The sequence below is a fragment of the Scyliorhinus torazame genome, chromosome X (genome assembly GCF_047496885.1).
Source record: "Scyliorhinus torazame isolate Kashiwa2021f chromosome X, sScyTor2.1, whole genome shotgun sequence".
NCBI classification, from domain to species: Eukaryota; Metazoa; Chordata; class Chondrichthyes; order Carcharhiniformes; family Scyliorhinidae; genus Scyliorhinus; species Scyliorhinus torazame.
Window position 1 is genome coordinate 36,796,902 of NC_092738.1, and position 15,394 is coordinate 36,812,295.

At 50.5% G+C, this 15,394-nt stretch overlaps 1 protein-coding gene across 2 annotated transcripts in view; it reads right to left on the reverse strand.

Annotated features, from left to right (window-relative positions):
* The window catches only part of spryd3 (SPRY domain containing 3), a 472,395-nt gene that overhangs the window by 440,855 nt on the left and 16,146 nt on the right, over positions 1-15,394 (reverse strand). For both annotated transcript variants that reach the window (XM_072494086.1, XM_072494085.1), the window contains exon 5: positions 10,587-10,722. In XM_072494086.1, coding sequence (XP_072350187.1) covers positions 10,587-10,722 — 136 coding nt within the window. The remainder of the gene's footprint in view (positions 1-10,586; positions 10,723-15,394) is intronic.

The window sequence follows — 15,394 nt, forward strand, 5'->3', positions numbered from 1 at the left end:
ATAAAGTCAGAAGTGATGACTGTTGGTGATGAATATACAATATCCAGGTTTGGGCTGATAAGTAGCAAATAACATTGATGCCAAAAAGTGTCAGGCAATGACCATGTCCAACAAGAGAGAATCTAGCCATCTTGACTTGACATTCAGTGGTATTACCATCACTGAATCCACCACTTCAAGCATCACTGGGCTTACCCAGGACTGGAGTCAGCCATATAAATACTGTGGCTACCAGAGCAGGTCAGAGGCTGGGAATCCTGCGGAGAGTAACTCACCTCCTGACCCCCCAAAGCCTGTCCACCATCTACAAGGCACAAGTCAGGAGTGTGATGGAATACTCTCCACTTGCCTGGATGAGCGCAGCTCCAACAACACTCAAGAAGCTCAACACCATCCAGGACAAAGCAGCCCCGCTTGATTGCTCCCCTTCCACAAACATTCACTCCCTCCACCACCGACGCACAGTGACAGCCGTGTGCACCATCTACAAGATGCACTGCAGCAACTCTCCAAGGCTCCTTCGGCAGCACCTTCCAAATCTTTGATCTATACCAGCTAGAAGGACAAAGGCAAATTTAGATGGGGAACACCACGACCTGCAAGTTCCCCTCCAAGTCACTCACCACCCTGACTGGGAAATATTCACTGTCGCTGGGTCAACATCCTGGAACTCCCTCCCTAAGAGCACTGTGGGTGTACCTACACCAGACTGCAGCGGTTCAAGAAGGCAGCTCACCCCCACTTTCTCAAGAGCAATTATGGAGGGCAAGAAATGCTGCCCTTGCCAATGACGCTCCGAACCAATGAAGGAATCAAAAAACCTGGCATAGAGAGACGAGTAAGGGTAAGGGCAGGAGAACCAAGGGAGGGGTGGTTGGGGAAGATGGCACTGTTTGTGTAAGCCATGTTGGCTGGGGTTTGGTGCGCGGGGGGTTTGTTGGTTATATTGTTGTGTTTTTCTTTTTGTTGAAAATGTGCTGTGTAAAATTGTTAAAATTATAAATGCCTCAATAAAATATTTTCTAAAACAAAACCCGACATCGACCTGCATGGTGCTATTTTTATGTGGATCAGCAAGCTGCAAATTGATCGAATGGAAGCCCCTTCTAGTCATCTTCTGCTTCTCCTCCTTTTAGACAGTCCCTCGGGGTCCAAGGAAGTCTTGCTTCAATTCTGGTTTGAAGGGTTCTGAAATGGCCGACAAGATCAATGCAGGACCTGCCAAATGCAGGTGGTGCTTGAAGGGTTGGGGTAAACGGGCTGGTTGGAGGTTCCTGCGCTCCCTCCGACGCCTCAACTTCACCTCTGCATGTTTCCAACAAAATGTGTTCAATTGCCTTCCCAAATAAACCTTCTCCATTTTGGTTGGTCACCAACCAGTCTCCCTGTGAGCTGGCAGATATGTATAAACCCAAAGGGCCACGTTGCTTTGACTATCGAGGACTTGCACTCATCCCTTTGAAAATATAATCGAGACCTTCACCTATGCAAAAAATCGGTGAGCTGCTGTTTCCAGAGGTGCAATGCATGCCGATTCAACGGAGAGCTTCATAGCCCTGGATAGAGTGGACCGTGGAGAGGTTGTTTCCACTTGTAGGAGAAACTAGAACCAGAGGACACCATCTCAGACTGAAGGGACGATCCTTTTAAAACTGAGATGAGGAGGAATTTCTCCAGCCAGAGGGTGGTGAATCTGTGGAACTCTTTGCCTCAGAAGGCTGTGGAGGCCAAAATCACTGAGTGTCTTTAAGACAGAGATCGATAGGTTTGTGATTAATAAGGGGATCAGGGGTTATGGGGAGAAGGCAGGAGAATGGGGATGAGAAAATATCAGCCATGATTGACTGGCAGAGCAGGCTCGATGGGCCGAGTGGCCTAATTCTGCTCCTACGTCTTATGGTCTTCACCCGCAACCAAGAAGCTGGAGGTGGTCAGAGATTCTACCAACACAGCCAAATAATTCCAGTCATGGACAAGACTTGCCTACAAGAGGAAGCAGTTCTGGGATTACCCCTCTCTGCTTAGGTGTGAGTAGCAAAGATTCAGCTCCCTCCGACATGTCCAAGTTGACAGCGGCTGTCCAACTGGCTCCTTCAGCGGAGGTCAGACCGCTCATTCCTCTGCTGTAGGCAAATCGAAGCCGAGATTGCTCCTACGCCTTGGGCGGCTGTGTCACACAATGCTGCAGCAGTGCCCGGTCTCTCGGCGATATTCAGGCTCTCTCCCTTTCCTGCATTTTTACTTTGGCAAGATAGGACCTTAAGGAAATCAGTGAACTTCTTCCATTGCGAGAAGGAAATGGAGCAAAGTTCCTGAAACTATTTGTCTGTTTGAAAAATGTAATAGTCAAAAATCGATCATACGTACAAAAAAAAAAGAGTTGGTCAGAACGAGGCGCTACACAGGAGGTGGGCGGGAAGACTCGAAGACCTGGAGAACAGGTCGAGGAGAAAGAATCTGCGGATCCTGGGTCTCCCTGAGGGAGTGGAGGGGGCTGATGCCGGGGCATACGCGAGCACAATGCTCAGGGCGATGCTGGGCAAGGAGGCCCCTTCGAGGCCGCTGGAGTTGGACGGGGCACACCGGGTGCTGGCGAGGAGGCCCCGGGCAAATGAGCCGCCAAGAGCGATGGTGGTGAGGTTCCACCGGTTCACGGACAGAGAGTGGGTCCTGAGATGGGCCAAGAAGGAGCGGAGCAGTAAGTGGGACAATGCAGAGATCCGAATATACCCGGACTGGAGCACGGAGGTTGCAAAGCGGAGAGCGGGTTTCAACCGGGCCAAAGCGGCGTTGTACCAGAAAGAAGTGAAATTCGGAATGCTGCAGCCAGCGCGACTGTGGGTCACATACAAGGGCCAACACTACTACTTCGAAACGCCTGAAGAGGCGTGGACATTTATACAAACCGAAAAGTTGGACTCTAACTGAGGGTTTGTGAGGGTGGGGGGGGATATTTGGGGTTTGATGTGTGATGGCTGTTATATATAGGGGATCAATCACGCGCAGGAAATGTTACATGGGCTGGGGGAGAGAGACAAGGCTGCGACAGGAGCTGCGCCAGAGGGGGCGGAGCGGACTTTGGAAAGCGCGGGGTTTGGTTTTTCCCGCGCGCAGGAAGAAAGGTGGGACGGGGAACTCCCACACGGGGAGGTCAATGGGATAGTGGGGGAAGCCGGGGTCTGCAGGTGTCAGCTTACTTACGGGAGTGACATGGGGGAGCAAAAAAGCTAGACAGGGGTCTGGGGGGGGGGGGGGGGGGGGGGGGGTTGCTGCTTCACTGGCCGAAAGGATATGTAATGGTGAGCGGTAGGCTGCAGGGGACATGGGTGGTGTTGGTAAACGTGTACGCCCCGAACTGGGATGATGCAGGATTCATGAAGCGCATGTTGGGGCGCATTCCGGACCTGGAGATAGGAGGCCTGATAATAGGAGGGGACTTCAATACAGTGTTGGACCCAGCACTGGACCGCTCCAAATCAAGGACTGGAAAGAGGCCGGCGGCAGCCAAGGTACTTAGGGGGATTATGGATCAGACGGGGAGAGTGGACCCATAGCAGTTTGCAAGGCCGCAGGCCAGGGAATTGTCTTTCTTTTCCCATGCACACAAAGCCTACTCCCGGATAAAATTTTTTGTTCTGGGCAGGGCGCTCACCCAGAGGGTGGAGGGGACGGAGTATTCGGCCATAGCCGTTTCGGACCATGCCCCGCACTGGGTGGAACTGGAGCTGGGAGAGGAGAGGGACCAACGCCCATTGTGGCGGCTGGATGTGGGACTGCTGGCAGATGAGGTGGTGTGTGGGAAGGTGAGGGGGTGTATCGAAAGGCACTTGGAGGCCAACGACAACGGGGAGGTGCAGGTGGGGGTGGTATGGGAGGCGTTGGTCAGGGGAGAGCTAATCTCCATTAGGGCTCACAGGGAGAAGACAGAGGGCATGGAAAGGGAGAGGTTAGTGGGGGAGATTTTGAGAGTGGACAGGAGATACGCAGAGGCCCCGGAGGAAAGATTACTTGGGGAAAGACGACGGCTCCAGGCGGAGTTTGACCTGTTGACCACAGGGAAGGCGGAGACACAGTGGAGGAAAGCGCAGGGGGCGACCTACGAGTATGGGGAAAAGGCTAGTCGGATGCTGGCACACCAGCTCCGTAAAAGGATGGCAGCGAGGGAAATAGGGGGAGTCAAAGATGGAAGGGAAGCCACGGTTCAGAGTACGACGAAAATAAACGAGGTATTTAAGGCCTTCTATGAAGAGCTGTACAGATCCCAGCCCCCAACGGGAGAAGAGGGTATGAGACGATTCCTAGACCAGCTGAGATTCCGGAGGGTGGAGGAGCAAGAAGTGGCTGGTCTGGGGGCGCCAATTGGGTTGGAGGAGCTGAACAAAGGTTTGGGGAGCATGCAGGCGGGGAAGGCCCCGGGACCGGACGGGTTCCCGGTGGAGTTCTACAGGAAGTACGTAGACCTGTTGGCCCCGCTACTGGTGAGGACCTTTAATGAGGCAAGAGAGGAGGGGACCCTACCTCCGACAATGTCGGAAGCGACAATTTCTTTGATCCTAAAGCGGGACAAGGACCCACTGCAATGTGGATCGTACAGGCCGATCTCGCTCCTTTATGTGGATGCAAAGTTGCTGGCAAAAGTGCTGGCCACGAGGATCGAGGACTGTGTCCCGGGGGTGATTCACGAGGACCAGACAGGATTTGTAAAGGGTAGGCAGCTAAACACCAATGTGCGGCGGCTCTTAAACGTGATAATGATGCCATCGGTGGAGGGAGAAGCGGAGATAGTGGCAGCTATGGACGCGGAGAAGGCCTTTGACCGAGTAGAGTGGGAGTACCTCTGGGAGGTGCTGCGTAGATTTGGGTTTGGGGTAGGGTTTATCAGTTGGGTTAAGCTCCTTGACAGAGCCCCGGTGGCGAGTGTGGTGACGAACCGGCGGAGGTCGGAGTACTTTCGGCTGTACCGAGGGACGAGGCAGGGGTGCCCCCTGTCCCCCCCTGTTGTTCGCATTGGCGAATGAACCATTGGCCATGTCATTGAGAGAGTCTAATAAATGGAGGGGGGGGCGGGGTCCGAGGGGGAGAAGAGCATCGGTGTCGCTATACGCGGATGACCTGTTGCTGTATGTGGCGGATCCAATGGAGGGGATGGTGGAGGTCATGCAGACTCGAAGGGAGTTTGGGGAGTTTTTGGGCTATAAGCTCAATGTAGGGAAGAGTGAGCTCTTTGTATTACAGGCGGGGGACCAAGAAAGAGGGATAGGGGACCTACCGCTGAGGAGGGCGGAGGGGAGCTTTCGGTATCTGGGGATCCAGGTAGCCAGGAGTTGGGGGGCCCTACATAAACGGAATCTGACGAGGTTGGTGGAGCAAATGGAGGAGGATTTTAAAAGATGGGACATGCTACCGCTGTGGCTGGCGGGTAGAGTGCAATCGGTCAAAATGGTGGTCCTTCTGAGGTTTCTGTTTGTGTTTCAGTGCCTTCCCATCGTGATCACTAAGGCCTTTTTTAAGAGAGTAGGCAGGAGTATTATGGGGTTTGTGTGGGCGAATAAGACCCCGAGGGCAAGGATGGGTTCCTGGAACGCAGTAGGGACCGAGGAGGGTTGGCGCTGCCAAACCTGGGGAGCTACTACTGGGCAGCAAATGTGTCGATGATCCGTAAGTGGGTTATGGAGGGAGAGGGGGCAGCATGGAAGAGGATGGAGATGGCGTCCTGCAAAGGAACGAGTCTGGGGGCGTTGGTGACGGCACCGCTGCTGCTCTCGCCGACAAAGTATACCACGAGCCCGGTGGTGGCGGCAACGCTAAGGATCTGGGGCCAGTGGCGACGGCACAGGGGTGCAATGGGAGCATCGGTGTGGTCCCCGATCAGGGGTAACCATCGGTTTGTCCCGGGGAAGATGGACGGGGGGTTCCAGAGCTGGCATCGGGCGGGGATTGGAAGAATGGGGGACCTGTTCATCGACGGGACGTTTGCGAGCCTAGGGGCACTGGAGGAGAAGCTCGAGTTACCCCCGGGAAATGCCTTTAGATATATGCAGGTGAGGGCTTTTGTAAGGTGACAAGTCGGTGGTGGAATTCCTATTGATCCCGGCACAAGAAATTCAAGACAGGGTGATCTCGGGCGCATGGGTCGGGGAGGGCAAGGTTTCGGCAATACACCAGGAGATGAAAGAAGAAGGGGAAGCGCTAGTAGAAGAGTTGAAGGGTAAATGGGAGGAGGAGCTGGGGGAGGAGATCGAGGAAGGTCTGTGGGCTGAGGCCCTGGGTAGGGTTAATTCCTCCTCCTCCTCGTGTGCCAGGCTCAGCTTGATATAATTTAAGGTGGTTCACAGAGCTCACTTGACGGGGGCGAGGTTGAGTAGGTTCTTTGGGGTAGAGGACAGATGTGGAAGGTGCTCAGGGAGCCCGGCGAACCATGTCCATATGTTTTGGTCATGCCCGGCACTGGATGGGTTCTGGAGAGGAGTGGCGGGAGCAATATCTCAGGTGGTGAAAGTCCAGGTCAAGCCAAGCTGGGGGCTAGCAATATTTGGAGTAGTGGACGAGCCGGGAGTGCAGGAGGCGAAAGAGGCCGGTATTCTGGCCTTTGCGTCCCTAGTAGCCCAGCGAAGGATCTTGCTAATGTGGAAGGAGGCGAAGCCCCCCAGCGTGGAGGCCTGGATAAACGATATGGCTGGGTTCATAAAGTTGGAGAGGATTAAGTTCGCCTTGAGAGGGTCTGCGCAGGGGTTCTACAGGCGGTGGCAACCGTTCCTAGACTATCTCGCGGAGCGTTAGGAGGGTCGGTCAGCAGCAGCAGCAACCTGGGGCGGGGGGGGGGGGGGGGGGGGGGGGGGGCTGCCTGGGGGGGTGGATGAGCAAGAGACAACATGAAGAGTCGGGGAAACTGGCACGTACGGGAGAGAGCCAGTGTACAAAGCAATGTAAATATACTATTTTGCCATGTATATATCTTGCTCCGCCGGGGGGGGGGGGGGGTTATTGTTTGTAAGGGAGAAAAATTGTGTTAAAAACTTTAATAATTTTTTTTTTTTTTAATAAATCGGTCATACGTTTCAGGCCTCCTTTGCAAGACAAAACAGGCACATCAGTAATATTGTGTTCCTATGACAACAGCATTTGGAAACAAGAAATCGTTGCATCAACCATGGGTACAAGATGGTACTTGCCGTAGATTATTTTGACATTGCAAGGCTTGCATTTGGATTGGGATGGTCAACTGATCATTTTCAATTGAAGATCTATAGATTGTTTACTAGCCAAGGGCATTCGGGATATTGGAGGAGAGATGGAATTAGGATAAATGATCTTAGCGAATGGACATGCAGGACCAGGGCGTGATTGGTCTGCTCCTGTTCCGATATTTGTAATTTGAATAACTGGATTCAGGAACAAGAGCCATGGAGCCCGAACCTTCAAAAACATCGAGCTTACCACGGTGTAGCCCTTGCACAAATTACACAGACTGAAGAGCACCGAAACAACGCATCCCGCCAAACAGCTCCATGTTGGTCTTCATGCTCCACACCAACAACTTCGAGTGCCCATCCAATCTCCTTACAAAATCATTTCTCTCCGCTCCGACCACCCGGGTAGGCACAGTAAGAAGTCTTACAACACCAGATTAAAGTCCAACAGGTTTGTTTGGAATGACTAGCTTTCAGAGCGCACCTGATGAAGGAACTAACCTCTGAAAGCTAGAGATTCGAAACAAACCTGTTGGACTTTAACCTGGTGTTGGAAGACTTCTTACTGTGCTCACCCCAGTCCAACGCCGGTATCACCACATCATGGCTACCCATGTAGGCAGCATGTTCCAGGTCATGACCACTCACTGTGTAAAACAGTTCTGCTGTATCCCCCTTGTGTCTCTTGCCCAAAACCTAAAATTTGTGCCCTCGGCCCCCACTAATCCTTGGACTATCAGCCAATGGGAACAGCTTTTAGAATCATAGAATTCGGACAGTGGAGGAGGCTATTCGGCCCATTGAATCTGCACCGACCCGTCAAAAGAGCACCCTACCTAGGCCCCCCCTCCCCATCCCTGTAACCCCACCCAACACACATCTTTTGGACATTAAGGGGCAATTTAACATGGCCAATCCATCTAACCTTTTTGGACACGAAGGGCAATTTATCATGGCCAATCCACCTAACCTGCACATCTTTAGACTGTGGGAGGAAACCGGAGCACCCAGAGGAAACCCACGCAGACACGGGGAGAAGTGCAGACTCCGCACAGTGACCCAAGGTCAGAATCGAACACGGGTCCCTGACGCTGTGAGGCACCAGCACTAACCACTGTGCTGCCGTGCCGTCTTTGTCTACCGGCTCGAAGCTTGTCAGAATCGTGTACACCGCTGTCAAATCTCCCCTCAATCTCCTTCAGTCTAAGGAGAACAATCCCAGCTTTTCCAACCCTAACTTGGGGCTAAAACCCCTCATCCCTGGAACCATTCTGGCAAATCTCCCTCCACACCCACTCGAGGACCCTCGCACCCTTCCTAAAGTGCGGTGACCAGAGCTGGACACAATACTCTAGTTGTGGCCTAACCAGAGATTTATAAAGGTTCAGCATAACTTCCCTGTTTTTGTACTCAATGCCTCTATTTCTGAAGCCCAACATGCCATATGCTTTGCTAACCTCTCTCTCAATATTATTGTCTTTTAGTCTATGGACTACAAAGAACAAAGAAAAGTACAGCACAGAAACAGGCCCTTCGGCCCTCCAAGCCTGCGCTGACCATGCTGCCCGACTAAACTAAAATCTATTCCCATCCTATTCATGTATTTGTCAAGATGCCCCTTAAACGTCACTATCGTCCCTGCTTCCACCACCTCCTCCGGCAGCGTGTTCCAGGCACCCACTACCCTCTGCGTAAAAAACTTGCCTCGCACATCTCCTCTGAACCTTGCCCCTCGCACCTTAAACCTACGCCCCCGAGTAATTGACCCCTCTACCCCGGGGAAAAGCCTCTGACTATCCACTCTGTCTATGCCCCTCATAATTTTGTAGACCTCTATCAGGTCGCCCCTCAACCTCCTTTGTTCCAGTGAGAACAAACCGAGTTTATTCAACCTCTCCTCATAGCTAATGCCCTCCATACCAGGCAACATCCTGGTAAATCTCTTCTGCACCCTCTCTAAAGCCTCCACATCCTTCTGGTAGTGTGGCGACCAGAATTGAACACTATACTCCAAGTGTGGCCTAACTAAAATTCTATACAGCAGCAACATGACTTGCCAATTCTTATACTCAATGCCCCGGCCAATGAAGGCAAGCATGCCGTATGCCTTCTTGACTACCTTCTCCACCTGTGTTGCCCCTTTCAGTGACCTGTGGACCTGTACACCTAGATCTCTCTGACTGTCAATACTCTTGAGGGTTCTACCATTCACTGTATATTCCCTACCTGTATTAGACCTTCCAAAATGCATTACCTCACATTTGTCCGGATTAAACTCCACCTGCCATCTCTCCACCCAAGTCTCCAAACAATCTAAATCCTGCTGTATCCTCTGACATTCCTCGTCGCTATCCGCAATTCCACCAACCTTTGTGTCGTCTGTAAACTTACTAATCAGACCAGTTACATTTTCCTCCAAATCATTTATATATACTACAAACAGCAACGGTCCCAGCACTGATCCCTGTGGAACACCACTGGTCACAGCCCTCCAATTAGAAAAGCATCCTTCCATTGCTACTCTCTGCCTTCTATGACCTAGCCAGTTCTGTATCCACCTTGCCAGCTCACCCCTGATCCCGTGTGACTTCACCTTTTGTACCAGTCTGCCATGAGGGACCTTATCAAAGGCCTTACTGAAGTCCATATAGACAACATCCACTGCCCTACCCGCATCAATCATCTTTGTGACCTCCTCGATCAAGTTAGTGAGACACGACCTCCCTTCACAAAACCGTGCTGCCTCTCGCTAATACTGTAGGACAAAGCCGAATCGAACAGGCCAAGCACTACCAGCATGACTTCAGGTCAGATTATTCTGCTTCATGGCTTATCATCTCAAACTTCACATTACAGCCACTGGAGCGAATACATCACAAATACCAATATCAGTAAAATCAGATCTCCCCATCGACACGCACCTTCAGTGCAATTCAGTACAGAATTGGGCAAAATACTGCGGATGCTGGAATAAAACCAGAAAATGCTGGATAAACTCAGCAGGTCTGCCAGCATCTGTGGAGAGAAACAGCTTCCACAATTTTGTATGCTGCCAGACCTGCTGAGTTTAGCCAGCATTTTCTGGTTTTACCATTTGGTTATTTAAGGGGGTCATCTCATTTGTCCTGTTCGCAGTGTGCAAGAATAGAAGTTCTGAAAAAACGTTGCAGTGTCAAATTCATTGCCAACGTCAATGCCAATTTGCAAAGCAACTCTGTGCACGTTTTTACCCCGTTTAATAGCCAAATACTGTCCAACCCAAACTCGTTGATCAACAAATTGTCAGATTCAGATTTCTGACTGGACATGCAGGTCAGTAGACCAACGTCCTGGTATGCCTGGGCTCAGTATATTTAACGTCATTCTCTAGGATATAAAGTATACTTCCCCCCCCACCTCTTTTCCATTTCTGGTGAAAAACACAGTTGCCATTCCTCTGTCAAAGGATTCCGGGTGGACGCCACAGCCAATTCGATCACCTGCCAAACACTTTGGTCCAAACTGCTGGCCCACTCCATTTCCATTGAATAACCTACAGAATGAAATAGAAAAGGCTCATTAAAAAGGAGCAAAGGTCAAATTACTGCACAACAGAGCGCATTGCTGGTCAAAGCGTCAACCATGACATAAGGCACCGGACTCTTGAAAAAACAGCATTTAAGAATGAAGTCGAACAGTTTTTTTTTTAATGAAGGGAAGAAAACAAGATTCATATAAGTATAGCAATACTGTCAGAGACAGCGTGGGGAGGAAAGCATTTCTTTCATCTTTCTCATTCATTGTTTCTGTCTGATGATCCATCTGCATGATACCATTCAGCAGGGAAATCAGCCACCCTATTCCTGGGTCCCATCAAAAGTCGCAGGGTGATAGCTGCACAGGCCACAGTGGTCACCACAACTTCCACCCTTTACTGTGAGGCAGCACTTCCCACAGAGTCCTAGCCAGCCTCCAAAACTGGACAAGAATGGGCCTTCAACAAATCCACACGAGGGGGACAACAACAGACTTGCAAAGTGCTTTTCGAACATTAGAATTTTGCCGTTTTCCAGACAAACTACAAGGATCACCCCCAAAACTGAATCAATTCTGACCGTTTCAGGACAGAGCATGTTTGCGCACCATTAATAACCAGCAACCAAAAATCTCCCCACAGGTTATACAGAGTAAAGCTCCCTCTGCACTGTCCCCATCAAACACTCCCAGGACAGGTACAGCACGGTGTTAGATACAGAGTAAAGCTCCCCCTGCACTGTCCCCATTAAACACTCCCAGGACAGGTACAGCATGGGGTTAGATACAGAGTAAAGCTCCCCCTGCACTGTCCCCATCAAACACTCCCAGGACAGGTACAGCACGGGGTTAGATACAGAGTAAAGCTCCCTCTACCCTGTCCCCATCAAACACTCCCAGGACAGGTACAGCATGGGGTTAGATACAGAGTAAAGCTCCCCCTGCACTGTCCCCATTAAACACTCCCAGGACAGGTACAGCACGGGGTTAGATACAGAGTAAAGCTCCCTCTACACTGCCCCCATCAAACACTCCCAGGACAGGTACAGCACAAGTCACATTATAGAGTCCTACTAAATCCTTTTGCACGGTTCTTGATTTGATCTTTGCATCAATATCAAACAAAGATATCTTATGCTGAGGAAAGGACAGTATGACATTTAGAAATGATGTGCAGGCGATTTTCAAAAGCTGCGTTTTCATGGAGAGCTTTATCTACAGATAAAGAGACAATCCCGATCAATAAGAGGGATATGTTTGAATAATCTAGTCAGTGACTTGTTACAGCTCCCGGATGGATCAATGCAAACAAACAGCAGTCTTTATTGCTCTGCACTAATGTGGAATATGACAACAACCTGGAAAAAAAAAAGTAGAAAAAAACCCTTTCACTCCAAAATTGGCAAGGATACATGAGCAGGATCTCTCTACAGTATGAACAAAAGAAAGGGTTATTGGCGTGAAGGCTAATCCTGACTTGGTTCAAAGCAAGATAAAAATCTTACAACTAAAAGAAAGTATGAGAAAATGTTGTTAAGCTAAAGCAGCACAAAGTGCTGATGGGGTACATCCAAGAATTCGGAGTCAAACAGGGGAATAGGATAGGGCCTTGAAATTATATTTGGGGACGGCACGGTGGCACAGTGGTTAGCACTGCTGCCTCACGGCACCGAGGTCCCTGGTTCGATCCCGGCTCTGGGTCACTGTCCGTGTGGAGTTTGCACATTCTCCCCCAAAACCCAAAGATGTGCAGGTTAGGTGGATTGGCCATGCTAAATTGCCCCTTAATTGGAAAAAAATAATTGGGTACATTTTTAAAAAATGTACATAATTGAGTGTTTTGTCATTGTTCATGGGATGTTGGTGGTGAGCCACCTTCTTGAACGACTGCAGTCCACGTGCTGTCGGGTCGCCTTGGTGTAGGTGAATTATTTCCCACAAAATACCCAGCCTGTGACCTGTTCTTGCAGCCACAGTATTTAAATAGTTTACCCAGTTCATTTCCTGGTCAATGGTAACCCCCAGGATGTTGATTGTGGAGGATTCAATGATGGTAATGCCATTGAATGTCATGGGGCGGTGGTTAGATTCTTTCTTGTAGGAGATGGTCATTGTCTGGCACATGTGTGGCATGACTTTTACTTGCCACTTGTCAGCCCAAACCTGGATATTGTCCAGGTCTTTCTATGAACTTCCATTATCTAAGGAGTTGCAAATGGTACTGAACATTGTGCAGTCATTAGCGAACATCCTCACTTCTGACCTTAATGTAATAATTCCAGGATGCGCAGGGTGAAAGGACTGGTTTATTTTAAACTGAAAATAAAGCCTCGACCACGACTCACAAAACAAATGTCCCAGCCCAGGACTATCGGGAACTGCCGCTCCGGGTCTGGGAGCTACATTTAAAGGTCCCATTAACGACCCATTAACGAGCCCAAGCGAGGCGGACCTCCACCCGCTCACCACGGGAACTTGTATTCTACAATCCCACGGGGAGATCAATCAGTGATCCCCATGGTCCTCGTGAGGGTGATCACACTTATGACAGAAGCAGCTGAAGATGGTTGGGCCGAGGACACTACCCTGAGGAACTCCTGCAGTGACGTCCTGGAGCTGAGATGATTGACCTCCAACCACCACAACCATCTTCCTTTGTGCCGGGTATGACTCCAACCAGCGGAGAGTTTTCCCCCTGATTCCCATTGACTCCAGTTTAGCTCGGGCTCCTTGATGCCACACTCGGTCAAATGCTGCCTTGGCGGAACCCAAACTGACTGTGAGTGAGCAGGTTATTGCTGAGTAAGCGCCACTTGATAGCATTGTTGATAACCCATTCCATCACTTTGCTAATGATGGAGAGTAGACTGATAGGGTGGCAAAAGCAAATTACTGCAGATGCTGGAATCTGAAACCAAAGAGAAAATGCTGGAAAATCTCAGCAGGTCTGGCAGCATCTGTAGGGAAAGAAAAGAGCCAACGTTTCGAGTCCAGATGCCCCTTAGGGTGGTAATTGGCTGGGTTCAATTTGTCCTGTTTCTTGTGTACAGGACATACCTGGGCAATCTTCCACATTGCCAGGTAGATGCCAGTGTTGTAGTTATACTGGAACAGCTTGGCTAGGGGTGCAGCAAGTTCTGGACAGCTTGCCTTCAGTACTATTGCTGGGATATTGTCAGGGCCCACAGCCTTTGCAGTATCCTGTGCCTTTAGTCATTTCTTTATCACCTGGAATGAATCGTATTGGCTGAAGACTGACATCTGTGATGCTGGGGACCTCCGGAGGAGACCGAGATGGATCATCCACTCGGCACTTCTGACTGAGGATTGTTGCGAGTGCCGCAGCCTTATCTTTTGCACAGATGTGCTGGGCTCCTCCATCATTGAGGATGGGGATATTTGTGGAGCCTCCTCCTCCAGTGAGCTGTTTAATTGTCCACCACCATTCACGGCTGGATGTGGCAGGACTGCAGAGCTTAGATCCGGTTGTGGAATCGCTCAGTTCTGCCTACCACGTGCTGCTTATGAAAGTCTGGTGTTGTAACTTCTTTATCTTTTCATAAATTTAGAGTACCCAATTCTGTATTTTCCAATTAAGGTGCAATTTAGCCTAGCCTAGCCAATCCATCTACATTGCACATCTTTTTGGATTGCGGGGGTGAGACTCACGCAGACACGGAAAGAATGTGCAAACCCCACACGGACAGTGACCCGGGGCCGGGATCGAACCCGGGCCCTCGGCACCATGATTGTGTTGGAACGGCATCAGATTGACGCCTCATTTTTGGGTATGCCTGATGTTGCTCCTGCCATGCTCTCCTGCACTCTTCATTGAACCAGGGTTGATCACCTGGCTGGGTGGTAATGGTAGAGTGGGGGATATGCCGGGCCATGAGGTTACAGACTGTGGTTGATACAATTCTGCTGCTGCTAATGGCCCACAGCGCCTCATGGGTGCCCAGTCTGGAGTTGCTAAATCTCTTTGAAGTCTATCCCATTTAGCACGGTGGTAGTGCCACACAACACAATGGAGGGTATCCTCAATGTGGAGACAAAACTTTGCTTAAAGGACCGTGCATTGGTCACTCTTACCAATACTATTGTGGGCAGGCAGGTTGGTGAGGATGAGGTCAAGTATGTTTTTCCCTCTTGTTGATTCCCTCACCACCTGTTGCAGTCCCAGTCTAGCAGCGATGTCGTTTAGGACCTGGCCAGCTCGGTCTGTGGTGGTATTACTGAGCGACTCTTGATGGACATTGAAGGTCCCCACCCAGCTCATATTCTGTGCCCTTACCACCCACAGTGCTTCCTCCAAGTGGTATTCAACATGAAGGAGTACAGATTCATCAGCTGTTGGTGGTCGGTACGTGGCAATCAGCAGGAGATTTCCTTGCCAGGGGCAGCACGGTAGCATTGTGGATAGCACAATTGCTTCATAGCTCCAGGGTCCCAGGTTCGATTCCGGCTTGGGTCACTGTCTGTGCGGAGTCTGCATGTTCTCCCAGTGTGTGCGTGGGTTTCCTCCGGGTGCTCCGGTTTCCTCCCACAGTCCAAAGATGTGCAGGTTAGGTGGATTGGCCGTGATAAATTGCCCTTAGTGTCCAAAATTGCCCTTAGTGTTGGGTGGGGTTACTGGGTTATGGGGATCGGGTGGAGGTGTTGACCTTGGGTAGGGTGCTCTTTCCAAGAGC